The sequence below is a fragment of the Sphaerodactylus townsendi genome, linkage group LG04 (genome assembly GCF_021028975.2).
Source record: "Sphaerodactylus townsendi isolate TG3544 linkage group LG04, MPM_Stown_v2.3, whole genome shotgun sequence".
NCBI lineage: Eukaryota > Metazoa > Chordata > Lepidosauria > Squamata > Sphaerodactylidae > Sphaerodactylus > Sphaerodactylus townsendi.
Window position 1 is genome coordinate 155001457 of NC_059428.1, and position 27835 is coordinate 155029291.

Here is a 27835-nt window from a genome sequence, read left to right on the forward strand (position 1 = left end):
CATGACGCAGGACTGCAGAAATGGAAAATATAGTAATTATGCAGTGGTGTCGTGCTTGAGAGCGGCAGACTCTGATCTGGGGAACTGGGTTCGAGTCCCGACTCCTCCACATGAACAGCAGACTTATCTGGGGGATGGGGTCTGTTTCCTCGCTCCTGCACATGGAGCCTGCTGGGGCGACCTGGGGCTAGTCCCAGTTCTCTCAGGATTCTCTCAGCCCCACAAAGTGTCTGTTGTGGGAGGAGGAAGGGCAAATTAGTTTGCAAGCTGCCTTGCAGGACAGAGAAGCTGGGTATAAATCCAAAGCACGTCTTGATCGGTGCCAGCCATGTACAATTTAAAACCATTGATCTTATTTCATTTTAACACTTTTTTGTGTTTTACTCACGCTTGTGTTTTACTCACACTTTACTTGTGTTTGGGATGAACTGGAGGGGCTCGCCCCTTCGGAGTCCGAGTTGGCCGCTGTTTTGCCACAGCCGGGCTGACCCGTGCCCGTCGGGACTACATTTCCCAGGGTTCCTTGCGGCGGGGCTCACGTGGGTGGCTCCGCTCCCCGGGGAGCTCGTGGGAGGAAGCCGGGCGTTCCTTGCAGCCTCCGGCGTGACTTCCCCGAGATGCCTTTGATGGTCAGCGGCCAGCGGGTCGATGTGGCTCAATTGGCCAGACAGCGGCTTTATGCCTACCCGGAGCTGGAGGTGAGCCGGCATGGCCGGGCGGGCGGCGGGCAGCCTTTTGCATGCAGGCAGCGTATTCCAAAGCAAAGCAAAGCAGTGGCTGGCGCGTTGGATCTTCCTTCCCGTCTTATTAGGGGGAAAAAATGTATATTGAAATATAGCATTAAGTCTTCAAGGTGCCTTCCTTCTTCAAAAGTTGTATGCTAAGATATAGTGTCCGTCTGCAAGGTGCCTCTGCAGGGGGGGGCAGATAGCCCTCAAGGTGCCCGCCAGAGTCCACTCTTCCTCTTCCTCTTCCTCCCTTCCTTCCTAATTAAAAAACAAACAAACAAACCCGTACACTGAAATAAAGTGTTAGTCTTCAAGGTGCCACTGGATCTTTGTTTTGTGGGGGGGACAGTCCTTAGGTGCCACCAGAGCCTCCTCTCTCCCGCCCTCCCTCATTAAAAATATGTATATTGAATTGTAGTGTTAGTCTTAAAGGTGCCTCTAGATCCTTAGAATCATAGAGTTGGAAGAGACCCCAAGGGCCATCAAGTCCAACCCCCTGCCATGCAGGAACACACCATCAAAGCACTCCTGACAGATGGCCATCCAACCTCTCTTCAAAAACCTCCCAAGAAGCAGACTCCACCACACTCCAAGGCCGTGCATTCCACTGTCAAACAGCCCTGACTGTCAGGAAGTTTTTCCTGATGTTTAGGTGGAATCTGTTTTCCTTTACCTTGAACCAATGACTCCTGGTCCAAGTCTCTGGAGCAGCAGAAAACAAGCTTGCTCCCTCATCAACATGCCATCCCTTCCAATATCTAAACAGGGCTATCATGTCACCTCTTCACCTTCTCTTTCCCAAACTAAACATCCCCAGCTCCCTATGTCTCTTGTTTTGTGAGGGAACAGTTAATCCTTATTGGTGCCACCAGAGTCCCCTCCTCCTATAAAAAACTGTATACTGAAATATGGTGTTAGTCTTCAAGGTGCCAATGTAACCTTGTTTTCTTGTGGGGAGGGTTAATTTGTAAGGTACTCCCAGAGCCCATTACTTCCGAAGAAGTGGATTCTATCCCGTTTTTTTAAACAGGAGAGAGCTAAACTGCTAAGGAGCCAGCCTGCTCAAACTGTGGGACCCCGAGGCCTTTTGTATGTCCAGCAAAGAGAGTTCGCAGCGACTACTCCCAAAGACGGTATGTGTGTGTCCAGAAGGGGTCCGGAATGGACGTCCAGAATGGACAACCAAAATCCTAACATGGCTTATTTGCTTTCTGATAGGGTCTGTTTCGATTCTAGGATCGGACGACGCAACTACCTGCCACTTGGTAGTGCTCAGACACACAGGTATGGCAGCTGGAGGGATGTGGTGGAATGGGGAAGAAGAATATTCTAGAGAACGGCAGCAAAAGAAAATCCAATCAATAAAATACATAAGAGACCCTTGAGTACTAACTGTGGCCATCACGCGACTTAAAGCAATCTTAGGATGAATCAGGTTCGGACTTGGGGGGGGGTGGGGGGAGTCACATGCAGTTGTGGGATTCAGCCCATTCGCACCAGTTTGGTAGGACCGGTAGCTAATTTTTTATCTAGTTCAAAGACCTGGTTGTAATCCCACCACTGAGTCCTTTTGGAACCGGTGTTAAATTATTTGAATCCCACCACTGGACATGTGATTCTTCATGCTTGATAAGCTGCATGAGGGTAGGAGACAATGGAGACCCTTTATTTAATTTATTTCAGTTTGTAACACACTTTCCCTTTGCAAATCGGGGGTCCAAGGAGCTAATAACAATTTATAACATAGCTTTCAGTTTTCAGTTAATTGCGATGAATACAATAAGAGCAATTTGAAAACGTTGTAGGTAAATACAATAAGATAAGAGTTTTGTAAACACAGTAAATACAATTCTAAACTCCAGTCAGGCCCAGATACAAATAGAGACAGAACTTTATTGTCACTGCCCTTCTTAATAAGTGCCATGATTTTGATCTGTTTTGGCCATGACTTGCCCAGAAGGCATTCACAAGAGCTTAACCAGAGTCCAAAAATGTGGTCATGTGAACGTTAGCAAAGATGTTGAAGTCGCGAAACATTTTTTGTTCCCGTTTCTTCAGGTAGCGGGGCCACCTGTCTGACGCACTGCGATGGGTCAGATACAGACAATGAAGTCTTGTTGATTACTAATGCCGTCCGAGTGCTCTCTTCTAACACAGAGTATGGAAGGTCAGTTTTTAAAGTCTTAAATGTGTTTTTATTCAGAGCTATCAAGTGGTGATAAAAAAAAGAGGCTAATTGGTTCATTCTTTTCAGCAGTGAAGTGAAATAATTTGTGCGTTCCCGGAATGTTAAGCTGCAGCGGTCTTGCAGTTTAGTAAACGGTAGTATATTATTGGAAACATCAAAATCGAATTGGCCTCAAGCAAGAAATCGAATGCGCCTACAGGGTTAATATTTAGCGCTATGGGTTGATGGAAGTAAATCATGGGTTCTGCCACCGAGCTGTTAGCCAGAGGCCCGAAATATTCATAATTTCTTCCTTTGGCTGGTTAGGCTGGAATTGCATCTAGTTGGCGGCTTCAGGGATGACCGACACTTATCCCAACAACTCACCAATCAACTTCTTCGTAAGTCTGTTAATTTATTCCTGTTTCTTCTGTTAAGTTTTAGGGCTTTTGTGTGGGGTCTGACTATAGAACTTGTGAGATTTGGCAACTGTGAAAACTATAAATAAGATGCCAAAATTCCGCACCAAGAAAAAAGGAATTTTGTGTCAATCATGTGTAACTCACGTTTCTTCCTGCTCTTATTTCTAGGGGCATTTGACCACTTGCAGGACAGTGTCCATTTAGTGACATTCTGTGTAACAGGTAATTATTTCAGAGCCATACTCTATCCCCTTCAGTTTTCCCGGCTCTGTTGTCTTTGCTGTCTCTGCCTCCCTCCCCGCTTCCTGTCTTCTTTAAACTTTTATTTTGAAAAATTAATCGTGGGTTATTTTAACTTCTAGCAACGCAACGTGTACATGCAGTAAACAGGTGGATCTAAGTGACAATACTGCTAAGCATTGTTTTGACCCAACTGTTTACAATAAAGTTTAACTACAAAGAGGAAAAGCTATGCTTGCACCATACTTTGTCTACACCTGTGTTTGAGTCAGCATAGAACTTATGGGATATTTCTCCTTTTCTTAACAACAGAGTTGAATGACCGGCAAGAAAAGGGCAACCATTATCCACACGTTTATGGAATTGGTGAGTAAAATTTGAATCTGGCAACCATTCACCTTAGTGGGTGATCAGACAACGGCGGAAAATGTGTGAGCTAGTTTGTATTTTTTTAAAAAATCTGTTCAGGATGTACTTATATCTGGCCCCCTCATCAAATTCTGATTCTCAAAGTGGATCCAGGGGGCAATGGGCCGTTTTAGTTCTGGGTTTTATTGATTTGTGTTCTAACCTTCTTTTCCAGCAGCCAATGTTAAGACTGGAGAAATTTTCCATGCCACTTTTCCAGACAAAGGACCAGAGGAGGATTTGCGGTCTGCCAGTACCTTAACAGGAGCCCAGGTAAGATCAGATCAGGGGATAGCTATTGGTGCCTCTAATAACTAACTTTGTAGTGAAGAGAAAGAACTTGGGGGTACTGATACAGTCTGGATGTCTGGTTTTCAGACTGTGTCCCCTTAGTGGGGTCCTTTGGCAAGGAACCTTTCAACACTTTATTCTCACAACAACCCTGTAGGTTAGGCTGAGAGTGTGTGGCTGGCCCAAAGTCACCCAGCAATCTTTTATCGGGATTTGAACCTGCGTCTTCCAGATCTACCTAGTCCAGGGGTAGGGAACCTGCGGCTCTCCAGATGTTCAGGAACTACAATTCCCATCAGCCTCTGTCAGCATGGCCAATTGGCCATGCTGGTAGGGGCTGATGGGAATTGTAGTTCCTGAACATCTGGAGAGCCGCAGGTTCCCTATCCCTGACCTAGTCCAACGCTCTAAACGCTACGCCATCCTGGCTTTCAGAAGTACAGTAACTTACAGTAAAAAGCAGTGCATTCAGTTTTCTACCTGGGCAGAGATGAAGGATTCTGGCTTTTCTTGTGATGAATCCATCTCTTCCTTTTACACCACCCTCTGAAAGTGAGTGCTTTTTCTCTGTGTTGTAGATGGTTAACATTTATGACTCCAGAAAGGAGCAACTCTGTATCGGGCCTTACTATTGGATGCCTTTCCACCATGCTGATTTCTGGCTGCAACAAGATGATCAATACATATTGCAGGTAATGGATGAGACAGCCATAGAAAAAGCGGAACTGTTCTTCCAGTGGTACTCTTAGAATTCTCATGACCTACCAACCTTCCCTTCAACAGATGCCTTTTAATATTTATTTATTTGTAAGATTTATGCCCCATCCTTTCTTTGCAAACAGGGCTCAGGGCAGCCTGGACTGGCTTCCGGGAGAGCAGCTATCTGCCAGAGACAGTAACACTAAGGCCCTTTCCGCACATGCAGAATAATGCACTTTCAATCCACTTTCACAATTGTTTGCCAGTGGATTTTGGTATTCTGCACAGGAAAATCCAGCCTCAAAGTGCATTGAAAGTGGATTGAAAGTGCATTATTCTGCATGTGTGGAAGGGGCCTAAGCTATGCAGACACATAATCTGACTCAAGAAAAGGCCTTTTGCATTCTCTGTTTTATTTTTATTTTTGCAGAATCTTTCGACATCACCTCTGGCTGAGCCGCCTCACTTCATTTCCCACATCCGAGCTACTCTGTTGTGTTTGAAAGAACATCCGTTTCCCGATAGGACCTTGTTCCCTGGCAGGAAACCTTGGATCTATACCAAGAATGAAGATGGCCTCTGGGAGAGGGTTTCCTCCGAGCCAATCTAACCTACAGAGGAGAAATCGAGAAAAGACGGATTACCAAACAAAGAGCTCTCAGTCAGAGACTGAGTTGGACTACAGAATGCATTATAATATACATATGTGTAATAGGCAGGATACAGAAAATAATGTATTATGCCTAATCTTCTACTGTACAAGTAGACCACAACATAAGTGTTTTAACACTTGTTTGCACAGCAGGCTGTCTAAGTACATTCAGAGGCAACACAACCTCATATTATGGAGGCGAATCCAACAAAGATGTTATTGCAGTGACATTATACTGGCTAGGTTCAGTCACCAGCTTATCTTGTAATGTGAATATGACAGCCATCTTATTGGGATGTATAAGGAAATATTCCTGGCATCATCCTATAAGAGCATTACATCTGTGTGTGAGATTGTTATATTGCATTCCATGCTGACTGCATTTCATGCATCACCAAAGCCTTTGAACCTAACCACAGGTGCGATGAAACTAAACGCAAATGACAAAATAATAAAATTGTGGAAATCATTGAAACAACCCCAGCGACGTTACCAACCAGTTTGTAGAAGCGATCAAGCCATGGTGCTGTGGTATTGGAGGCCAGACACATGTTTAGAGAAGTAAAATAAAAGTTTTGAAGGGGGCGGAGGATAGTTTGTTTCCACGATTTCTGCTCAGGGTTATACAGCCTTCCAAGGCTGCACCAGGCAACACTTAGCTGTTTATTTCTTTAAAAAGGGGTCTGCTGCATCTCACTAGCACAAGTAACCTGGAGGGTTAGTGAGAAGCAGCTTTGCAGACACAATGCAAGACAGCAGAACTTTGGGTATGAAGGGAAATACCAGTGTGGCGTCATGACTGGATAAGGGCAGTTCAAATTCTCACTTCAGCTAAGAAGCCCTGTGAGTGGCTGCTAGCCAACCTGTCTCCCCCTCCCCCACCCAGAAGTTGATGATACAACCTCTCCTTCCCTTTTTATCTTTATGATAACCCTTGAAGAATGCACAATGATGGTAAAGTGGCATACTCAGTGACTCATTCAAAGTTCTAACTCTACAGCAAGACACCTTTTCTCTGCAATAAACCCATTGATTTCCATAGTGCCTTTCCATTAAAAGTTCCAGATCTATAGCAAGCTTATTATTGACTGTTCATTACTGTATTAAAGTTATGCTGTAAGACACTCCGAGCCTAAAGGGGGGTGGTATTAAATCAATAATAATTGCAACAAGCAGGGATTGTCCTCCTGGCAAGCCTAGCCACCGATTTCCATAGTGCCTCTCCATTAAAAGCTCTAGATCCGTAGCAAGTTTATTATTGTCTGCTTATTATTGGATTCAAGTTATGCCGTAAGCCTATTAAATCAAATCAATAATAATAACAAACTGGGAATCTCTCTTCCTTCACCTTGAACAATAATAATAACAAACTCTCCTTGCAATCCTAGACACGCCTGTTTTCTCTGTAGTAAGCCCCTCTGGTTTCCATAGGACTCGGTCGCAGAGAAAGGCAGCCAGGAGCCGTCAGCGCCCTCAGCCCGCCAAATCGAAGGAGGGGACGAGACAAGACCGCTGCCAGATGTGACAACCAGGGACGGCCAGGTACACGGGTGGTCTGGGAACCTCCAGCAGAACTTCCGGGTTCGGCGTGTTTTGCTTCCGGGCTGCGGGAGGTCACTTCCGGGGGCCGGGATGCTGGACTGGGAAGCGGCTGTTTCTGGTGAGGGGCGCGCGAGGACTTCGCCCGGTCGCTGAGGGGGCTTCAGGGAGCCATGAACGGTAAGGGGCTGATGCTCTGTCCCTCCCTCAGCTTTGCCTGCCCTGCCCCTGCGCCGAGTGGGGGAGAGGAGGAAGGCACTCTGCACTTGCTCAGAGTCGCTCGTGCCAGCCTCGCCCGAGGGAAGAAGTCCCTCCGGCTTGCCTGTGGCTCTTTAGGAGCAGGGGGTGAGAAGGCGCCCTTCTCTTTCCTGCTGTGCCCGAAAGTGGGCGGGGTCGGGTTGCCAGCCTCCAGGGGAGACCTGGAGATCCTCTGGAATGGCAGCTCCCCTCCAGGCAACAGGGGTCTGGAGAATATGGGTGCTTTGGAGGGTGGGCTCTGCGGCATTGTGCCCCACTGAGGTCCCTGCGCCCTAGACTCTCATGGCTCACAGGCTATGTGGTGCTTTGATATCGGTGGCGAACCTATTGGCCATGCTGGCCGGGGCTGATGGGAATTGTAGTCCGTGAACATCTGGCGTGCCGTAGGTTCGCCACCACTATAGGAGGAGGTTGGAGACTCTTATGATGAGGTGCATGAAAGGAATGACCCAGTGGCTGGTGTGGAGTCTAGGGATTTCTCTCCCCGTTCAAGTGGTTTTCTGGTGATCCCCGGCCCCAAGAAAACCCTGTGTGCCTCATCCATCTTGGTGAAGCGCTCTGTCTGAAGAGACCTGGGCCCTGCAGGACAGGGCAGTAACACCGAGCTGTTCCCCCAGACATATGGTTGAGGCAGGTGCGGCTAAACACCGTCACCTCTGTTGGCATCCATTAAGATCCCCTTGGTTGTGGTGGGTTCTTCGCTGAAAGACTTGGGACACGAACGCCATTGTGTTCATGCTGTTATTAGATATGCATTATTGTTGTTTTATGAGTATGTTTGAGGGATGATGTGAGCTGCCCCAGGCTCAAAAGGGGAAGGGTGGCCTGTTAAATTTAATAAATAATAGGTGTTGTTTACTGCCGCTATGGTTGTTGGAAGTTAACACTGCGTGTTTGTGGTTTTTGTTGTTGGAAGTTGGCACTGTGTGTTTGTGGTTTTTGGTGTTTGTATATTTGCACTTTGCTTTGAAACATTGCAGGCTGAATGTGTTGGAAACATGAACTTTTGACTTGACGGTTAGTGACTTGTATGTCTTTGACAACTACGCAGCATGACTTTAATAATACGTATTTGATTTGCTAGGATATTGAGCTTTGGTAGCCGTCAACTTCATAAGAATTGTGGCTGGAGGCGGCATTTGTATGTGTCACAGTGAACTGTGGTTTGTTACTATGTCCAAGACAACCAACTGGACTTTGTAAATATGTTTTGTGGTGATCATTGTATGTTGTGATGTCCGGATTCACAATTTGTATTCCTATTGTGTTTCTGGACCTTGAGTAGCTGGTTGTATGGGACCTTTTCTCACGGGTTTTGTAACAGCCTGTGCTGTTTCACTGTTAAGTTCTAAATATAACATAAGTTGAATGGATGGGTACTATCGGGTGCTTTCTGGCTATATCTGACCCCTACTGAAAGATATAAGGCCAGCCAAGCCTAAAAAACAAGGACTGTATATATAGGGATACAAGGCAATGTGGTATAAGCAGTTAGTTTGAGTGTAATTTCAACAGATACTTCATAAACCGTTCATAAAGATTATTCATACAGATATATTGTGGTTATTTAACTGGATAGAAAGGTAATAAACACACATATAATGAGAGCATGTCATAAACATTGTCCATGAGGCACGAAACCTGCAATAGTCATATTGCGTTCCAGTCAGTAGAAAGAGTCAGTATCTCCCAAATTCAATGAATCAAAAATATTTAGATGAGTTGTGGTAGTTGGCAGCAACAGCTCCAGCAAGTGATGAAGAAACTACGGCGACAGCAGCCACATTCATAGAAACTGGCGTTAGCGCTAGTCCACATTTTCAATAGAAATTTCTTCAGTGCGTTCAGGTAATTCTATTAGAAATAGCTGCATAAATATAAACTGTCATTTTAGATGTTATTTTAAATTGTGTTGGACATTATATATGTTACATCTCTGTAGCAATATGGTAACAGTTGCTTTCATAAAAGCAGCGAAATCAAACAATTTAACGTCATCAATAAGTTAACATTTTAACAGATATAATTTTGTTCAACTTAAACATGCTGATGATCAGTTACAGTAAATGATACCGTTACTTACAGATTGAATTCTCTTATTTATGTGTTTAGCTAAGTAAAGCAGCATACAGCTTCTACCTTCAGTGAATCATCTAGTTACAAAGTAATGTATAACTGCCTCAGCAGACTTCCAACGGTTTGATTTCGCTGCTTTTATGAAAGCAACTGTTACCATATTGCTACAGAGATGTAACATATATAATGTCCAACACAATTTAAAATAACATCTAAAATGACAGTTTATATTTATGCAGCTATTTCTAATAGAATTACCTGAACGCACTGAAGAAATTTCTATTGAAAACGTGGACTAGCGCGCAACGCGTTCTGCGAATGTGGCTGCTGTCGCCGTAGTTTCTTCATCACTTGCTGGAGCTGTTGCTGCCAACTACCACAACTCATCTAAATATTTTTGATTCATTGAATTTGGGAGATACTGACTCTTTCTACTGACTGGAACGCAATATGACTATTGCAGGTTTCGTGCCTCATGGACAATGTTTATGACATGCTCTCATTATATGTGTGTTTATTACCTTTCTATCCAGTTAAATAACCACAATATATCTGTATGAATAATCTTTATGAACGGTTTATGAAGTATCTGTTGAAATTACACTCAAACTAACTGCTTATACCACATTGCCTTGTATCCCTATATATACAGTCCTTGTTTTTTAGGCTTGGCTGGCCTTATATCTTTCAGTATTGGTTTGACTGTATATATTTGCTATTCTGTTTAATATATCTGACCCCTGTCAGTTGATAATACTATTTACTACAACCTGCCAGGAAGTATATAGCAGTAATTGCATGTAACTTTGAACTTTGTTTTAGTAGACAGATGGGTGCATGTTTTTTTCCCACTTATTGCATAGCATCAACCTAATAACCTCCCCCCACCCGCTTTCAGCTCTTCTCTAAATCAGTCAAAGCGATGTATTCCAGAAGGGATAAAACAAGGAGCATTTACTAGTTTTAAATAACACTGGACACTTTTAACGCCTGTATTTGCTTGGGAAGAAAAAAAGTCCTGTCGATTTCAGTGAAATTGATTCCCAGGTAGGAATTTCTCTGCAAGAGCTAGAATGTCTATTCCCTGGAGAATTCAGCTGCAGTTAATCTTCTCTAGGTTGTGTCCTAAGGTTTTAAGATATAGCTGAAAGCGTTAAGTTATATCTGCCTGCAGTGAATGACCACAGCAGAGGAATTTGTTTTTGTGTTTGCATTCAGATAGAACAGTCCCAATTCTTAATGTGGCAAAGGGAGTCATTGTCCTAGTCTTTCACAAGCAGGGGCTGTATTAACAAACAATGCGGTGTTTTTGTATTTGCAATGAGCACATCCTGTTTCTTCCATGGCAGTGAACATGTCATCTCAGGAATAGACGTGCTCAGTTATCTGGGTTTGCCCTGCATGCCGTCTATTGGATTGAAAATGTGCCCGTTGACTGCTTTCCTCCACAACCCCACACAAATTTGTCAATAGTTTGGCCGATGGGTCCAGAGGAGGGCAACCAAAATGGTCAAAGGTCTGGAGTCCATGCCCTACGAGGAGAAGCTTGTGGAGCTGTGTATGTTTAGTTTGGTGAAGAGAAGGTGAAGAGGTGACATGATAGCCATGTTTAGATATTTGAAGGGATGTCATGTGGGTGAGGGAGCAAGCTTGTTTTTCTGCTGCTCCAGAGACTAGGACCAGGAGTCATGGGTTCAAGGTGAAGGAAAAGTGATTCTGCCTAAACACCAGGAAAAACCTCCTGACAGTAAGGGCTGTTCGACAGTAGAATGCACTACCTCGGAGTGTGGTGGAGTCTCCTTCTTTGGAGGTTTTTTTTTTAACAGAGGCTGGATGGCCATCTGACAGGAGTGCTTTGATGGTGTGTTCCTGCATGGCAGGGGGGTTGGACTTGATGGCTTTGGGGCCTCTTCCAACTCTGTGATTCTATGACTGGGGGCCTACAGCCATAACTCTCGAGAACAGCAAAAAGAGGAACTCAGCTCAGACCCACAGAAGAATTTCTGCATGGGGTGTATCTTCTGGTATGCCAAAGGATATTTGTGGTGAGTCTGAAAAACTTACCTAAGATGTAGTTGGAAGGGTGTCTAGTACACCAGTCTTGCTGAAGCTTATCTTGCCTGTCCCTGGTTAGTTCTTGGCTGGGAGCTTTTATGGGAATCCCCTGTGTATTCTACTTCCAGTTTCATAGTGGGTGTGCTCGCAGTCAGTAACTGATAAAGGTGCCCCCCCCCCCCCCCCCCCCCCCCCCCGGTTGCCTAATGAACACTGACAATGTTTTATTGCCCTTCTGGCACAATGGGCGGAATCATAATCTCTAACAGATAAACAGTTCTATAGTGAGAGATTAAGGTTGCCAGATGCATTTCCCCCACTAGTCCAAATGCTATCTGTACCACGTTGAAGCTAGAAGGCTGGTGATGTTGCTAAGAACTGGAGGAAACATGTCGGTTTTGATCTTAATTAGTCATGTGCAGACACGTGCCCTGACCAGATAGACCAGGGCGGATTTATCTTGTCAGATCTCAGAAGTTAGGCAGGGTTAGCCCTGGCTAGTATTTTGATGGTATTTCACCTTCAGTGAATACCATGGTTGTGTGTGGGTAATAACCAGGGTCATTCTGCACAAGCAGGCAATGGTAAACCCTCCCACACCCACACCACAACATTTCTTGCCTTAAGAACATAAGAAAGAGCCTGATGGATCAGACCAGAGTCCATCTAGTCCAGCACTCTGCTACTCAACAGTGGCCCACCAGGTGCCTTTGGGAGCTCACAGGCAGGAGGTGAAATCAATGGCCTTAAGAACATAAGGAAGAGCCTGCTGGATCAGACGAGAGTCCATCTAGTCCAGCACTCTGCTACTCGCAGTGGCCCACCAGGTGCCTTGGGGAGCTCACAGGCTGGAGGTGAAAGCAATGGCCTTAAGAACATAAGGAAGAGCCTGCTGGATCAGACGAGAGTCCATCTAGTCCAGCACTCTGCTACTTGCAGTGGCCCACCAGATGCCTTTGGGAGCTCACAGGCTGGAGGTGAAAGCAATGGCCTTAAGAACATAAGAATGAGCCTGCTGGATCAGACCAGAGTCCATCTAGTCCAGCACTCTGCTACTCAACAGTGGCCCACCAGGTGCCTTTGGGAGCTCACAGGCAGGAGGTGAAAGCAATGGCCTTAAGAACATGAGAAAGAGCCTGCTGGATCAGACCAGAGTCCATCTAGTCCAGCACTCTGCTACTCTCAGTGGCCCACCAGGTGCCTTTGGGACCTCACAGGCAGGAGGTGAAAGCAATGGCCTTAAGAACATAAGGAAGAGCCTGCTGGATCAGACCAGAGTCCATCTAGTCCAGCACTCTGCTACTCACAGTGGCCCACCAGATGCCTTTGGGAGCTCACAGGCAGGAGGTGAAAGCAATGACCTGCTGCTGCTGCTGCTCCTCCTCCTCCTCCTCCTCCTCCTCCTCCTCCTCCTCCTCCTCCCCCCCCCCCCCCCGAGCACCTGGTCTGCTAAGGCATTTGCAATCTCAGATCAAGGAGGATCGAGATTGGTAGCCATAGATGGACTTCTCCTCCATAAATCTGTTCAAGCCCCCTTTAAAGCTATCCAGGTGAGTGGCCATCACCACCTCCTGTGGCAGCTTATTCCAAACACTGATCATATGTTGCATGAAGAAATGTTTCCTTTTATTAGTCCTAATTCTCCCCCTCCCCAGCGTTTTCAATAAATGCCCCCTGGTTCTAATATTGTGAGTAAGAGAGAAAAATTCCTCTCTGTCGGCATTTTCTACCCCGTGCATAATTTTATAGATTTCAATCATATCCCCCCTCAGACGTCTCCTCTCCAAATTAAAGAGTCCTAAACGCTGCAGCCTCTCCTCATAAGGAAGGTGCTCCAGTCCCTCAATCATCGTTGCCCTTCTCGGCACTTTTTCTATCTCTTCAATATCCTTTTTGAAAAGGCCTTGAAAATGCAACCTGGTTGTCATAAGTCAGTTGTGACGTGATATCAAAACAATGCACATGACAGGATGCTTTAAGCTGTGTGGGAGAGAGGGGCGAGCGTGCTTGCTAGCCCTCTGAGAACTGAGCATGCTTGTTAGCCATGTGCTCTTAAGGGTTTGGGGATACTAGGCGGGTGGGACAGAGATTTTATAACAGTTTATTTCCCTTCCTGTGATTTCTTGAGAGCCTCCTGCTTGTCTCCTGAGAAAATCTTTTGTGCTTTCTTGAATCCTAGGGCCGCAGAACAATGTTGACAGAAGACAGTTTCTGCTGGAGAGGTTATTGGATGCGGTGAAACAGGTCAGAACAATCATGATCAATTGTTATTTGTTGATTTTTGTGCATGTTCCCATCCGTTGTTGTCTTGTCAAGTAAATAGGATGGTTTATTTGAATAGAATAGAATAAATTTAATGTCATTGTGCACACACATTGTGCCTTGTGTCCACACAACGAAAATACAAAACAGCGAAAATACAAAACATCCCCGATGAACATCTCTGCTATCTGCACTAGGCATTGGGGGGCTGCAATCCGCACACCCCCAACTTACAGCCATCCCTGCACAACCATCTCTACGCAGCCAACCACCACATCAACACATCGCCACAGCGTTAATCATAGCCACAGCTCTAGGATAAAAGCTGTCTCTGACTCTAGTTGTTAGTCGTCTTTTCCACATTTGTCGTCTTTTCCACAAGTTTGGGGAAAGCCAACACATTGTACCCCCCTAGAAGTTCTGAGACCTTTCCAAATACCGCAGGCAGGAACGGCACAGAAGAAAATGTGTTGGCTTTCCCCAAAGGCTGAAGTAGTAGGGAGCAGCAGTAGCGTAGTGGCGAAGAGCAAATGCACCCTAATCTGGAGAACCGGGTTTGATTCCCCGCTCTGCCACTTGAACTGTGGAGGCTTATCTGGAAAACTGGATTAGCCTGTGCACTCCAACACATGCCAGCTGGGTGACCTTGGGCTAGTCACAGCTCTACAGAGCGTTCTCAGCCTCACCCACTTCACAGGGTGTTTGTTTGGCAGCGGCGGGGTGGGTGGGTGGGGGAGGAGGAGATTGTAAGCCCTTTTGAGTCTCCTGCAGGAGAGAAAAGGGAGATAGAAATCAAAAATCATCCTCTTCCTCCTCTTTTTCTTCTTCTCCATAATCATCATCATCAAGTGGCTGATGTTGTGGTTTCTGCAAATGACTTCATGCCAAGTAAAGCATGGCCAGGTCCGCCCTAGTTAGCACTTGGATAGGAGACGACCAAAGAACACCAGTAGCATCTTGGAGACCTTTGGGTATATATAGCCAGAGCTGAGAGAGAGCAGAGAGAACTGTGACTGGCCCAAGGTCACCCAGCAGGAATGCAGGAGTGTGGAAACACATCTGGTTCACCAGATAAGCCTGTGCCACTCAGGTGGAGGAGTGGGGAATCAAACCCGGTTCTCCAGATTAGAACCCATCTCCTCTTACCACTACACCACCACTACACCACACTGACTCTGTTACATGAAGTTACATGAATTTCTCCTGCTTCTGTCTTCTTAATCACGTCCCACAAATAGAAGGGGGGCGGGGAATCCATGACATTACCAAGTCATGGTTTGCCAGTAAGCCAAGCTAAAATGTATGGATTCTTGTGACTTATGCAGGCGGTTTTGGTTTGGGAATGAAACGCTCAGCATCTCTGTGCCGCTTTACAGGTTTTAATAATGTTTCCTGTTAAAAATGAAGGTATTTAAGATTCTTCCAGTTTTACTTAATGGAGGGGGTTGTGCTTGTTACAGTGCCAGATCAGATTTGGGGGACGGAAAGAGATCGCTTCTGATTCAGATAGCAGGTAAGTAGCTTTGGTTTTATGATGCATGCATTTTGAATTATGCCGTTTTAATTGTTAGCTGCCTTGGGGGCCCTGACTGGGCAGAAAGATAGGATCTCAGACTGCAAATGCCTTAGCTGACCAGGTGCTCAGGAGCAGCAGCAGCAGAAGGCCATTGCTTTCACCTCCTGCCTATGAGCTCCCAAAGGCATCTGGTGGACCACTGAGAGCAGCAGAGTGCTGGACTAGATGGACACTGGTCTGATCCAGCAGGCTCTTCCTTATGTTCTTAAGGCCATTGCTTTCACCTCCTGCATGTGAGCTCTCAAAGGCACCTGGTGGGCCACTGCGAGTAGCAGAGTTCTGGACTAGATGGACTCTGGTCTGATCCAGCAGGCTCTTTCTTATGTTCTTAAGGCCATTGCTTTCACCTCCAGCCTGTGAGGTCCCAAAGGCACCTGGTGGGCCACTGCGAGTAGCAGAGTGCTGGACTAGATGGACTCTGGTCTGATCCAGCAGGCTCTTTCTTATGTTCTTAAGGCCATTGCTTTCACCTCCTGCCTGTGAGCTCCCAAAGGCACCTGGTGGGCCACTGCGAGTAGCAGAGTTCTGGACTAGATGGACTCTGGTCTGATCCAGCAGGCTAGTTCTTATGTTGTTAAGATTTAAATGTAAGTCCGTAAAGTGTGTACACACTGGCTTTTGAGGCCAAAACTGAGGGGTTATAATCCTGATCCAAGATGGACACAGCATTTGGGGAGCTTCTACAAATGCAGGCCGATGATTCAGAGGACCCATCTGACTCTGTGTCCTTCGATGTGCTCCGAAGTGGAAATCAGAGAAACCCCAAGGCTGGTGTCCCGGAACCCTTAAATACGGGCAGCAAATATTGGATGTCAGACTTCAGTGTGATTCCCCTCCCCCTCAGTCTTCTGTTGGCATAAACATAAATTACACAGCCGGAAACCAGAATATGTGAAGGACCACCTACTCCCATATATTTCTTCCCAGGTTAAGGTCTGCTTTACAGGCCCTGCTTTATTTTTCATAGCATTGGGTGCCAGGTAGATTAGAAGAGCCTTTTCCGTGGTGGCACCGCCTACTTTGGAATGTCTTCCCCAGCTGGTTGTGGCGGGTTTTCCAGGCTGTGTGGCCATGGTCTGGTGGATCTTGTTCTTAACATTTCACCTGCATCTGTGGCTGGCATCTTCAGAGGTGTATCACAGAGGGAAGTCTGTTACACAATGTGTCAGTGTGTTTCTGATGTGAACAGTGTGCAACAGACTTCTCTCTGTGATACACCTCTGAAGATGCCAGCCATAGATGCAGGCGAAACGTTAAGAACAAGATCCACCCGACCACAGCCCGGAAAACTCACCACAACCAGTTGAATCCGGCCATAAAAGCCTTCAACAATACATCTTCCCCAGCTGATTGGCTGACACTGAATCTCATGATCTGGTGACAGTTTTTATCCAGGCCATTTATTAGATCAGGTGACCCAGTCGGTCAACTTTAGCTCTGGATACTTGCCAGTTTATGCTGTTGTCTTTGCTGATGCTTAAATCCTGGTGACTTAAGTGAAATCATAATTGGATGTGGTGTTGTAGGATATAGGAAAGGATACAGTATGCGTAAGCTGGGTATTTCTAGGATAACTGTGGGTAGAGGTGCAATTACTTTTCAAGAAGATGTTTATGGTTGTTTTCTTACAATGTGTTCTGAGGTTGAAGCTTATTTTTGGTTAGAAGCAGCTGCATAACTTCTACATTTGTGGTTTCTCTTCTTTTTCACTTTGACTGTTTATTGCACTCATTATTTCAACTATTTATAAGGAAGGGTTTTTGAATTTGTGACTGCTGTCTATGACTTCTAGTCTTAACGAGTTTCAAATGTTCCTGGAGAATTTTTTTATACACAAACTGGTCTGGTAGGTACTGGTAATAGCCAAGCTCCTCTAGGTTAAAAAAAATATCACTTGCTTTGTTCTTCAGGTCTGGAATCAGAAAATTGTAATTTATGTTAATCCATAACAAAGCAGTCATCTTGTTGTAGATTAATCATTCTAGTAGATACTTTGGCTCAACTTTATACTTAATGTTTCTGAGCCAAAAAAGGTGTTTCCTGAAGAACTAGCAAGGTTTACAGCAGGCCGGTCCTTTCTTGTCCTCCCTTAATGATCCAAGTGTGCATTGCAAAGAAGGTTGGTCTGTATACAGTGTTTGTAGATTTGCTGCCTTTGATAGAGGTATTCTGGGACAATGTCTCTAAAACCAGTGTGGGCATCAGATTGGTTAATGTAACGATCTTGCATTTCGGTAACATCAGGGGAGTTGGTGGTGAAACAGCTTACAAAACGTAACTTAAAAGAGGCAAAGGCTGGATCCATTCCAAAAGTGCAATGGCACTTTTCTCCAGTACAAGGATCTTTTTTGGCCGCAGAGCCTTTTTCTATCAGTCATCAGAAGTGGAACAGATTCACACCATCCAAAACGTACTTTAGATAAATGAAGAAGAGTTGGGTTTTATTCCCTGCTTTTCACTACCAAAAAGTTTCAAAGTGGTTTATGATTGCCTCCTCCCCACTACCACAACAGGCACCTTGTAAGGTAGATGGGGCTAAGAGAGTTCAGAGAGAACTGTGACTGGCCCAAGTCATCCAGCAGGCTTCATGTGCAGGAGTGGGGAAACAAACCTGGCTCGCCAGATTAGAGTACACCACTCATGTGGAGGAGTGGGGAATCGAACCCGTTTCTCTAGATTAGAGGCCACTGCTCTTAACCACTGTACCTTGCTGGCTTATTGCCTGTCAGCAGAAGTCAGTGGGTTGTGGCGGGGAGTGTATTGGGCTAGGATCTAGAAGACACACATTTGAACCCCTGCTCTGCCATGTTCACTCACTGGGTGACCTCAGACCAGTTGCACACACTCAGCTTAACCTACCTTGTAGGGTTTTTGGGAAGATAAAATGGAGAAGAGGGGGTCTAATGTAAGTTCCAAATCCAAAATCTTTATTAGGCATAAAACCGGAGTGTGTCAAGAATTCCAAATATGATGAGAAGATCATTATTGCACATCTTGCAGTACATAGAGTAAAAATTTAGCAACCGCTTCAGAGATTTCAACGTTAGAGTTATTTAGAAGCTTAGCCATTTTTATCTTATCAGAAAGGAGCATAAATCCTGTTGGTAATACAGTTCTCAAATCAGTTCTGATGTTGTTGTATTTTGGACAGTGAAGCAGAATATGAGAAAGTGTATCAGTTGTATCAGGACAAAATCAACAGCAACGCTCATTTTGTGGAATATTAGAGAAGCGACCTTGAAGATGTACTGACGGAAAAGAGTTACACCTTGCTCTAGTCATGACCCATCTGCAGTTGTAATTAACAAGTTGTTCCAGGTATATAGCAGGGCTAGATTTCTGAGGGATAATCCCAAAGAATATTGGAGAACAAGAGCTTTGCGCTTTGCTCAGGAGAAATTGATACTCTTGATCAACTAATGTAAATTGCTTTGGGTCCTGCATCTGGGTATAAGTAGACGAAATAATAGAAAGAACCTCATCCCTTCCTGGTTCTTCCGGAAGAGAGTAAAAATGAGGAGCTCTCTGCAGTCCCGTTCGCTTCCTCTGGCAGAGTCATGGCCTGGCGCTGGCCCAGTCTCGACTGAAAACACTCCTGGGCAGCAGCGACTGCTGTTTGTGGTTTGATTGCAGCGTTCAGTGTGAACGATTCCCCAGATACACGGAGAATTCAGCACCTCCTCCTAGTTCCTAATCTCGCTTCCGTAACACACAGCATTTCTCATTAAGCTCCTTCTTCTTTTGCAGAGTCACGTGCCTGTGCGCTAAGTTCGAATCTGTGCTCCAACATGGTCTGAAGAGGACCCGGGGGCTAGCCTTAACAGCGGCGGCAATTAAACAGGCAGCGGGCTTCTCCAGTAAAACGGAAATGGGTAATTTGGGCTTCCAAAAGGCTGCGCTTGTTTTTAAAATGCTTTGGGTTTTTCACTTGTGCATGAGGAGCTGGTAATAGATCTAATTTCACCCATGCAGATGACTTCTATTATAGCTTGTCTTTCTACCGCCCTGTTTTGTAACTTTCCTGCCCTGTAAGCATGGTCCTATTTTTATGTCCCTAACAGCAGCTTGACACGAAGAAATTAATCTGATGATTTCTTTTTCCTACCAGGAAAATAAGTTGGGGGGGGGGGGATCAGGTAATTAGCTTTGTCATGTCAGGTGCCCTGAGTCTCATAGGATCTGACTTCCACCTTGCAAGCAGCGGGAGTTTGGAGGCCAAAAGCAGGTGGCAAAGACCTGCCAGGCCCGCCTCTTTTCTGGCAGCTGCCAGGTGTTTTCAGGAAGTGGGCGGGGCCAGGTAGGGCTTTTCCCCCAGCAAATCTTCTGATTGACTGTTGACTGTGCAGATTATTAAAAATATGGCTTTGGCAGCAGCTGCCACCGTAGCCCAAAGCAAGGATCTACCCTGTATTATTGTACAGCTGTGGTGATCGTGTTGCAGCTGGCTCCACCTCGTGTGGACGCCATTTTGTTGCTGCGCCGTGTCAGAATTCCGAACGTGCCTGAAGACGCCAAAAAGTCGGGGGGGGGGGGGCGCTCCTGCTTGAGAACGTTTGGTTATTATTGTCAGGAGCAGAGCTGTATGTTCCGGGGTTTGCTGGGTGCCCGACTTGGAACATGAAGAGCTTCTATAATCTCTTAACCCCTTCTGAGACTTCGCGAAAGGTGTTTTTAAGCGCCTGTTTTACTAAATACCCGGTTAAATAAGCAGTTTCTTTCTTAAGTAGAATCATGGTGCTCAGATACCATCCAGCACTTATCAGTTTCTGCCGTGGCATGGCCAATTGGCCATGCTGGTAGGGGCTGATGGGAATTGTAGTTCCTGAACATCTGGAGAGCCGCAGGTTCCCTACCCCTGCCCTAAAGCCTCTTTGTTAATTAAAAGAAAATCACCTAAGCAGCAGGCTGGAACATTATGCCCTTCACTCTGGCTACTCTCCAACAATTCAACGTGGAGCTCAATGACCTTTAGACGCAGGACATTAGCCGTAGTCATAAAAGATGGATTCTCTAGGGCTGCGGCGAATAGTTTCAAAGCCATTCTGCGCAAGAGGATCCAGGGGCAGGTTAGCGGCTCAGCCAGCTGTAACGTACTTCTGTTTTAAAAGGATTCAGCCAGTAACACCGTTTTCTGAATTGAAACCATCATGTGGATAGCTGCTTGAATGCCCACTTTGAAGGAATCAGGGGTGGGGGGTGGAGCACCCAGTCGTATCACCTGAGAGCTTTATTTTTATTTATTTATTTATTTAACTTAATATACCGCCCCATCCTGAAGGGGCTCTGGGCGGTGTACAACATAAAACATCATACATAAAACATCATAATATATTAGCTAGAGGAGCGAACCAAAATTATAATTAACATCTATGCTCCATCATCACTATAAAAAATCCCCATTTAAAACAACAGCAGTTATTTCTTAGTACAGGCATCCCACGAAACCCTTACTTAAAACCTAAACCCTCCCAGAGAAAAGTGGGGGGGGACACAGTGGGTCCTGGTGATGTTAAGGACCCCTATATAGCAGAAATAGCTTGAAGAGGGAGTTGATGAAGATGTTGACGTTGAAATTTCCTTTAAAAATAAGCTAGATAATTTCAGTTGCAGAGGTATACACGCTTTCCTCCTCCCCTCCTCTCCCAGATCCTGTATTCTGGTATTACGTGAAAGAAGTCCTTAACAGGCACGAACTCCAGCGCTTCTGTTCTCTGGAAGCCAGGACACATTACGGTGACGTGGATGTGGGCCGGGTCAATTGGCTTCGCGCTATGCTTGCCCTGAACGAGCATTCTTTGGAAAGATACTTCCACATGCTGCTGGCAGACAAGGACCGGCTCAGGTAACGTCTACGTTGTACCTGTCCTGACGGGTAGATCAGTCTTTGCAGGAAGGAGCCTAGAGAAGCAGCAGACGTAGCAGCAGCAGACCGAAATGACCAATTTCAGTTAACGAACATTTGCAGTCCAAGTGGGGCTGAGGAATTTGGTGTGTAGTAAAGATCTTCGTTGTTTTGAAAGCACCTTGAATGATAGCCATTCCTTGTGGTTGGCAGAGCCAAGTTCTGCAGCTAGGCCCTATGACTGTTCAGCTCCTTGATATACAGTGCTTTGGAGTCCTTGGGTTTCGTCATTGGACTACAGCTGGGAAGGCCCTGCTTAAGAGGGCCAGCAAGGCGTAGTGGCTAAGAGCAGGTGGATTCTAATCTGGAGAACCGGGTTTGATTCCCCACTTCTCCACCTGAGTGGCAGAGGCTTATCTGGTGAACCAGATGTGTTTCCGCACTCCCGCATTCCTACTGGGTGACTTTGGGCTAGTCGCAGTTCTTCGGAACTCTCTCCGCCCCACTTGCCTCACTTTAAGGTGTTTGTTGTGGGGAGAGGAAGGGAAAGCCACCTTGTAAGCCACCTTGGGTCTCCTTTCTGGAGAGAAAGGAGGGGTATAAATCCAAACTCTTCTTAATATTTGAACAAGAGACCACCAAGGAAGTCCAGGGTCATGATGTGGAGTCAGTCAACGGCAAGCCACCTTGAACATTTCTTGCCTTATAAATTCTACGGGGTCACCGTAGCAGGGGCCATTGCAGCAGTGGCGTAGGAGGTTAAGAGCTCGTGTACCTAATCTGGAGGAACTGGGTTTGATTCCCCGCTCTGCCGCCTGAGCTGTGGAGGCTTATCTGGGGAATTCAGATTAGCCTGTACACTCCCACACACGCCAGCTGGGTGACCTGTAAGGTTACCGCCAGCTTCTGAGCTCTCTCAGCCCCACCCACCACAGGGTGTTTGTTGTGAGGGGGGAAGGGCAAGGAGATTGTAAGCCCCTTTGAGTCTCCTTCAGGAGAGAAAGTGGGGATATAAATCCAAACTCTTCTTCTTCTTCTAAGTCCACTGTGACTTGACTGCAAAAAAAGTGCCAGAGACCCAGTATAGCTAAGTGCAAGGCAGAACCAACGGGATGGATGTGGACTAAACCTTTCGCTAACAGAAGGGGAGGTGGAATTCCTGCCATTTCCCGCTCCCTGCATCTCCCATGATTTGCCCCCATGCCGTTCCTTAAGGTTTTCTGTTCCCCACAGATCATGTTTCAGAGAGATCACTGGGCTGTCGGAGATGAGGGGAAGCAGGACGTTTTCCTTTAGCGGAAATTATTTAGTCTGGATCCAGGCCTACGTCTGTGAGGCCCGTTATTGGTGGGCACTTATTTTGAGGGGAAGGTCTGTTGTCAGTTTTTACAAAATTTGGCAAGTGGATGCACTTGGTCAAGCGTCCGTTGGCTTTGCTGGCAGACAAGGCGGAAAGAGCAATTTCGTCCCCAGGGCTTCTCAGCCTTCATGGCTGCCCCTCCATGTGAGTCTTGTGAATCTGGGTATAATTTCCAGGGTTGTGGGGAAAAATGCTGGCGTGGGGGGAGAGAAAGCCTCTGTTCACAGGTGTGCCAAACTCAAGCGCCCCTCCAGATGTGCTATGTGGACTACATGTTCCATCATCCCCTGCCAGCATGATGCTGGCAGGGGATGATGGGAACTGTAGTCCATAACATCTGGAGGGGCGTGAGTTTGACACCTGTGGCCTAGAACATCTACAGCCCCTTCTGGTGACAGATTGCTGGATACAAACTGGTGGATATGTGTGCACAACTGACTTATAGAGACCCTGTAGAGTTTATAAGGCCAGAGATGTTCGGAGGTGGTTTGCTATTCCCGCCTCTGCGTGGGCTGAGGGAGTTCTGAGAGAACTGTGACCTGCAAAGACCACCCAGAAGGAGGAGGAGGATGGTTGGTTGGTTTTTATACACTGCTTTTCTCTACCTTAAGGAGTCTCAAAGTCACTTACAGCCCCCCCCCCCACTCACCACAACAGGCACCTTGTGAGGTAGGTGGGGCTGAGGGAGTTCTGAGAGAACTGTGACTGGTCACCCCAGCAGGCTTCATGTGGAGGAGCGGGATATCGAAAAGAGATTTCCAGGTTACACAGCTTTCTTTAATGTTTGACTTCTTCTTTTGCCCGCAGTGTCTTCTATGAAGACTGGTCTTTCATGATGGATGAAGAACGGTCCAGTATGATCCCCACCATGGCAGCCGGTAAAGAATTCAAGCTCGGCCGCGTAACGGTCCGCTTGGAAGACTGTTTTGCTTTCTGGCCCCTCCTCGGGTGACGCATGGGGGGGCGGTGTTGGGATCTTTATCGGGCCAGGAATGACATACTGGGGTGTTTTGGGTTCAGAGCTGTGCTGCATCAGGGATCTCCCTTGCTCTCTCTGAAGGTCTGAACCCGATTCTTTTTGCCATCAACATCGATAATGCGGATTTAAACGGGCAAAGCAAAGGCCCTTCCGCCGTCTCCCACCTTTTGAAGGAATCCACCCAGAACGTGACCTCGTTGTTGAAGGGATCCACCCAGGGGGTGAGCAGCCTTCAATGGAGATCACGGCCTGCCTCCGCTCAAGCGGGATTCTCATCATCAGATCGGATCAAGACACAAACCTGTCGCCTGTTTTTCCAAAGAGCGCTAGCGGGGGTAAGTGCTACCAAGACGCTTGAGGGATTTAGAGAAGGAGAAGAGTTTGGATTTCTGTCCCCCCTTTCTCTCCTGTAGGAGACTCAAAGGGGCTGACAATCTCCTTTCCCTTTCCCCCTCACAACAAACACCCTGTGAGGTGGGTGGAGCTGAGAGAGCTTCGAAGAACTGTGACTAGCCCAAGGTCACTCCAGTCAAGGCAGGTAGGGAGTATACAGACAGGCTAATCTGAATTCCCCAGATAAGCCTCCACAGCTCAGGCGGCAGAGCGGGGAATCAAACCCAGATTAGAGTACACTCTGCTTTTAAATCCATCATCACGCCACTCGGCTCTTAACGCACTGCAAACAACCCTGGGCAAGTAAACAACCATGACTATTTGTGTATTGGGTATGTGTGTGTGCGAGAGAGAGAGAGAAATCTGCAGTTTTTGCCTTTGTCTTCCAGATTTGAGTTACGGAAACGGTGGAAGGCGGAGGAGGAAAGTCAATATTATTTCCTTTGATGACAAGGAAGATGAACCGGACTTGGGTGACATCTTAGGCGTGACTGTTGCGGGTGGAAGCTTGGACGGGAACTCTGACCGATTTTCAGGGCACGTCCCGTCTTTCTCTGGCCCCCTCGCTAAACTGCATCGGAACTGGCTTCGATGTGGTTTCGCTTCAAAACGCATCCCAAGCCGTGATCTAAAATGGGAGATGTTTGCTTCCTGTAGTTGGATGTCAAAAGTAGTGGACGGCGATGTCAAGATAACAAGAGAGTTAAGGTAAAACGTGTGTATCCACAGCTTGGTGGGAGATTCAGGCTCCTGTGGAAAGTGAGTATTTTGGATGGTGCTAAAGACAGAATGGTGGCATGTTCTTGGGGTCATTAGACCCGGAGCCCTTCCGTCACATGACTTTAATATTTTTGGAAACTGCATTCAGAAAGAGGTGAAAAAGGCGACAGGCTTCCCTTTCGATACTTTCATTGGGCTGATCCCGTCAGGCTGAGGGAAGAAACTTACCAAATTGGGGGCCTTTCAGAGTTGCTAATTATTTAAGGGGCTGTCAGCCTCCTTCCTGTCCTGTGGCTCTGATGTCACATCCCGTTGGCAGCATACTGGTAGCTTAGAGGGTTCCTAGATTTCAAAAGAAGAATTAGATTTATTCCCACCCCCCCTACCTTTCGATTAATACATACACCTTCTCTCCTGTAAGGAGACTCAAGGTGCCTTAAAAACTCCTTTCCCTTCCTCTCCCCACAACGGACACCTTGTGAGGTGGGCAGAGCCAAGAGAGTTCAGAGAGAACTGTCACCAGCTCAGCTGGAATGTAGGAGTGGGGAAACAAACCTGTTTCACCAGATAAGAGTCCGCCGCTGCCGTGGAGGAATGGCGAATCAAACCCTGTTTCTCTCGTTTAAAGTCAACCTCCTCAGAACCATTACTCAAGCCATCGCTTTCGTCAGCCGAAGCCTGCTTTTGTGTGACTAATCCTGTTTTAGTAGTGTGGATATGACTTTATATCTCCAGATAAAGTTAGTGGATTGGTTACTTCCTATCAGCCCCTGCCAGCACGTGCCAGTTGGCAGGGGCTGATGGGAATTGTAGTCCATAACATCTGGAGTGCCAAAGGTTCGCCACCACGGCCTTAGGGAGTGTCCTCCGTGAGTGCCCTGCTGGTGCGGCAGCAGTTGCTGTTCCGCTTCCAGCATCCTGGAAGACAGTCCGTCCGGATTAGATGACCACACGCCTTTTCTTTTCTTCTTTTTTAAATGTAGACCCTCGCAGGGTGTTGCCAGCAGTTTGGCGGCCAACACCTGGGCTCCTCTGCAGACTCTGAACGATGATTGCGACGTATTGTTCCCTGTCAGCACGGTTGGCTGCTGCTCCCCGACTGGTGGGTATCTATTGCCTTGGTTTGAAAAAAAAAAAAAAAATATTGAATGTTGCGGTGTGGAGACTGACAGGAGCAGTTATTAAAACGCCTGCTGCCAGAGGTGGCCACGTGAAATGGCTGTCCTTTGAGCCGGGATTGCTCGATGTAGGGGAGTCCTTTGCTTTGCCTTACCCCCCCTTTCCTTAACCTCTCCCCCATGATTTTGGGAGGATTCATTTGGCACTGCAGAGACAGAGAGAAAGTTCTGTATCAATTCAGGAAAGTGTTTTGATGACTCTCTTCCTGTATAATGCTATTGTGCCTTGTCTGCCTGTGGGCCAAAGGTGAAGTCTGGAGCTCTGGGGGAAAAAAAGATTAACCCCCAAAAAAGTGTTTTGGTTTTTTTCCCTCTTAACAGGGCAGGCACAATAATTTCCTAGCTAATATCCAGTTTGGTAGCTTTCAACTCTCAATTCAGCATGGAGGGGCATTTGGGGCTTTGTAATGATGGTCATCTTCACAAAATCTGAGGGAGATACTAGAGAGCCAGTAGGGTTAAGAGCAGGCGGACTCTAAACTGAAGAACCAGGTTTGAGTCCCCACTCCTCCACCAGAGCGCCGGAGTCTTCTCGGGTGAACTGGACTTGTTTCCCCACTCCTGCGCATCAAGCCTGCCGGATGATCTTGGGCTGGTCGCTGTTCTTTTGGAACTCTGTCCGCCCCACCTGCCTCACAGAAGAGAGGAGAAGGAGTTTGTAAGCCCCTTTGAGCCTCCTTACAGGAAAGAGAGATGGGGTATACATCCAAATTCTTCTTTTTGCTTGTTCCTAAGTGTGCCATCAGGGTTTCTCCGTCTTACTCCATTGCTTCTCTTGTTTAGCTGACTCTCTATGGCTATTGACATTCCAATGAGGTCTAATGCTTTAGAGTCCCGCTTCCAAAAGCCACCACTTTCTCCCAGAGAACTGATCTCTGTTGGCTGGAGATCAGCTGTAATAATGGGGGGTCTCCAGCTACCACCTGGAGGTTGGCAGCTGTATTTGCAGGGCATGTTTTTTAAGAAGTCTGACTCAGTGTTGCTGCTCATATGGGCTGCGTTGAGCTCTCTGGAGAGTGTCTGGGGGGTGGGGGGTGGGCACACACGCTAAACGAACACGACCCACGAACGCTGGATTCCGAGCAATGAATGTGTCAGTCTTAAATAAAGACGTTCAGTAATCAGCAGTTTCCAGCCCTCACCCCCCCCTCTCCTCCCCCTAACTGGTTTCCTTGATTACAATATTTAATTTAATGTCTCAAAGCCTTCCTTCTCCAGATTAGGAATCATCCCAGAGGGACCTCCTCGCAATAGCTGAGGGCAAACGTTAATGAGGCTGGGTACGAAACGTAATGTGGAGAGGGGCTCGGAAGCGCATGCATTGAGGGGTGTCATTTCCTCTAAATACCTGTGTACTGCTTTAGACAACCTGGAGAACGGCGATGGGCGTGACCGTGGCGATTTCGTGGTTGAGTTGGATCAAAGGAACGCTGAACATCACTACAGGTATACAGCCAGTTGGACTATTTTACTTTAAAAAAAACAAAAAACAACCAGCTCAAACTGTTAAGACATCTTTTGCAGGGAGAATCCTTATTTCCGAGCTGCAAAATATGGTTTCTCAAGGCCAGCTTAAAAGAGCCACGTTGTCACATTCAGTGGACCTCTTAGGAAGCTATGTCTATATCCGTGGGAAGGTGCTCGGTCGACATTCCACTGCCAAGGTGGCGAACGGGCCTGTTGAAAGGCGATCTGCTAAATTTTGGGGAAATTAAATGAGAAAGCTGTTCAGGCTGATTTCTGTGCAGAAAGTCAGCGAACCCGAAACGGCCTAAAATCACTTTATTTTCTAGTCTGCTAACATTACGTAAGAGGAATGCGCAGAAGATCCAGGCACCTAAAAAGTACATTAAAAGAAAAGCAGCAACCACAAGGCCCAGTTTGAAATTTGTTGCACCAACCCCCTCCGTTTTTCGTTGGGGATTGAGTTTCGTTCCTTTGTACAGTTTTCAGTTGGCAGTAAAATACAGCGATCGTGAACAAGTTAAAG

General features: G+C 46.5%; 2 protein-coding genes and 1 long non-coding RNA gene across 4 annotated transcripts in view; 2 read left to right on the forward strand and 1 right to left on the reverse strand.

Annotated features, from left to right (window-relative positions):
• The first annotated feature begins 539 nt into the window (after nt 1–539).
• NTAN1 (N-terminal asparagine amidase) lies at nt 540–6862 on the forward strand. Of its 2 annotated transcripts, none has more exons than XM_048492891.1 (10): nt 540–698; nt 1759–1861; nt 1947–2012; nt 2787–2895; nt 3223–3296; nt 3486–3539; nt 3870–3923; nt 4141–4238; nt 4835–4948; nt 5386–6862. In XM_048492891.1, the coding sequence occupies exons 1-10, from the start codon at nt 618–620 to the stop codon at nt 5563–5565; spliced, it is 933 nt and encodes a 310-aa protein (XP_048348848.1). In that variant the 5' UTR covers nt 540–617; the 3' UTR covers nt 5566–6862. The 2 variants fall into 2 exon arrangements, with proteins under 2 accessions (XP_048348848.1, XP_048348849.1); XM_048492892.1 differs by having other exon boundaries at nt 1965–2012.
• On the reverse strand, nt 5352–7182 carry LOC125430726. Its single transcript, XR_007244213.1, has 2 exons — nt 6956–7182; nt 5352–5566 (listed from the first exon to the last, which is right to left on the reverse strand). It is a non-coding gene; the product is annotated as an uncharacterized LOC125430726 (long non-coding RNA).
• A 52-nt stretch (nt 7183–7234) lies between these two features.
• SNX29 (sorting nexin 29) overlaps nt 7235–27835 on the forward strand; it is a 127634-nt gene continuing 107033 nt past the window's right edge. Inside the window, 12 exon segments of the mRNA XM_048494183.1 lie at nt 7235–7326; nt 13715–13779; nt 15258–15310; nt 19121–19245; nt 21020–21215; nt 23383–23453; nt 23636–23785; nt 23788–23889; nt 24337–24655; nt 24689–24706; nt 25651–25769; nt 27210–27302. Of these exon segments, the coding sequence (XP_048350140.1) occupies nt 7320–7326; nt 13715–13779; nt 15258–15310; nt 19121–19245; nt 21020–21215; nt 23383–23453; nt 23636–23785; nt 23788–23889; nt 24337–24655; nt 24689–24706; nt 25651–25769; nt 27210–27302 (1318 nt within the window). The 5' untranslated portion in view covers nt 7235–7319.

Excerpts from the sequence above, each read along its gene's own strand:
- NTAN1 (XM_048492891.1), top strand. The coding sequence starts at position 618 with ATGCCTTTGATGGTCAGCGGCCAGCGGGTCGATGTGGCTCAATTGGCC. Across the intron at positions 699-1,758 it reads ATGCCTACCCGGAGCTGGAG|GAGAGAGCTAAACTGCTAAG; the intron begins GTGAGCCGGCAT and ends TTTTTTAAACAG. Across the intron at positions 3,924-4,140 it reads TCCACACGTTTATGGAATTG|CAGCCAATGTTAAGACTGGA; the intron begins GTGAGTAAAATT and ends CTTCTTTTCCAG.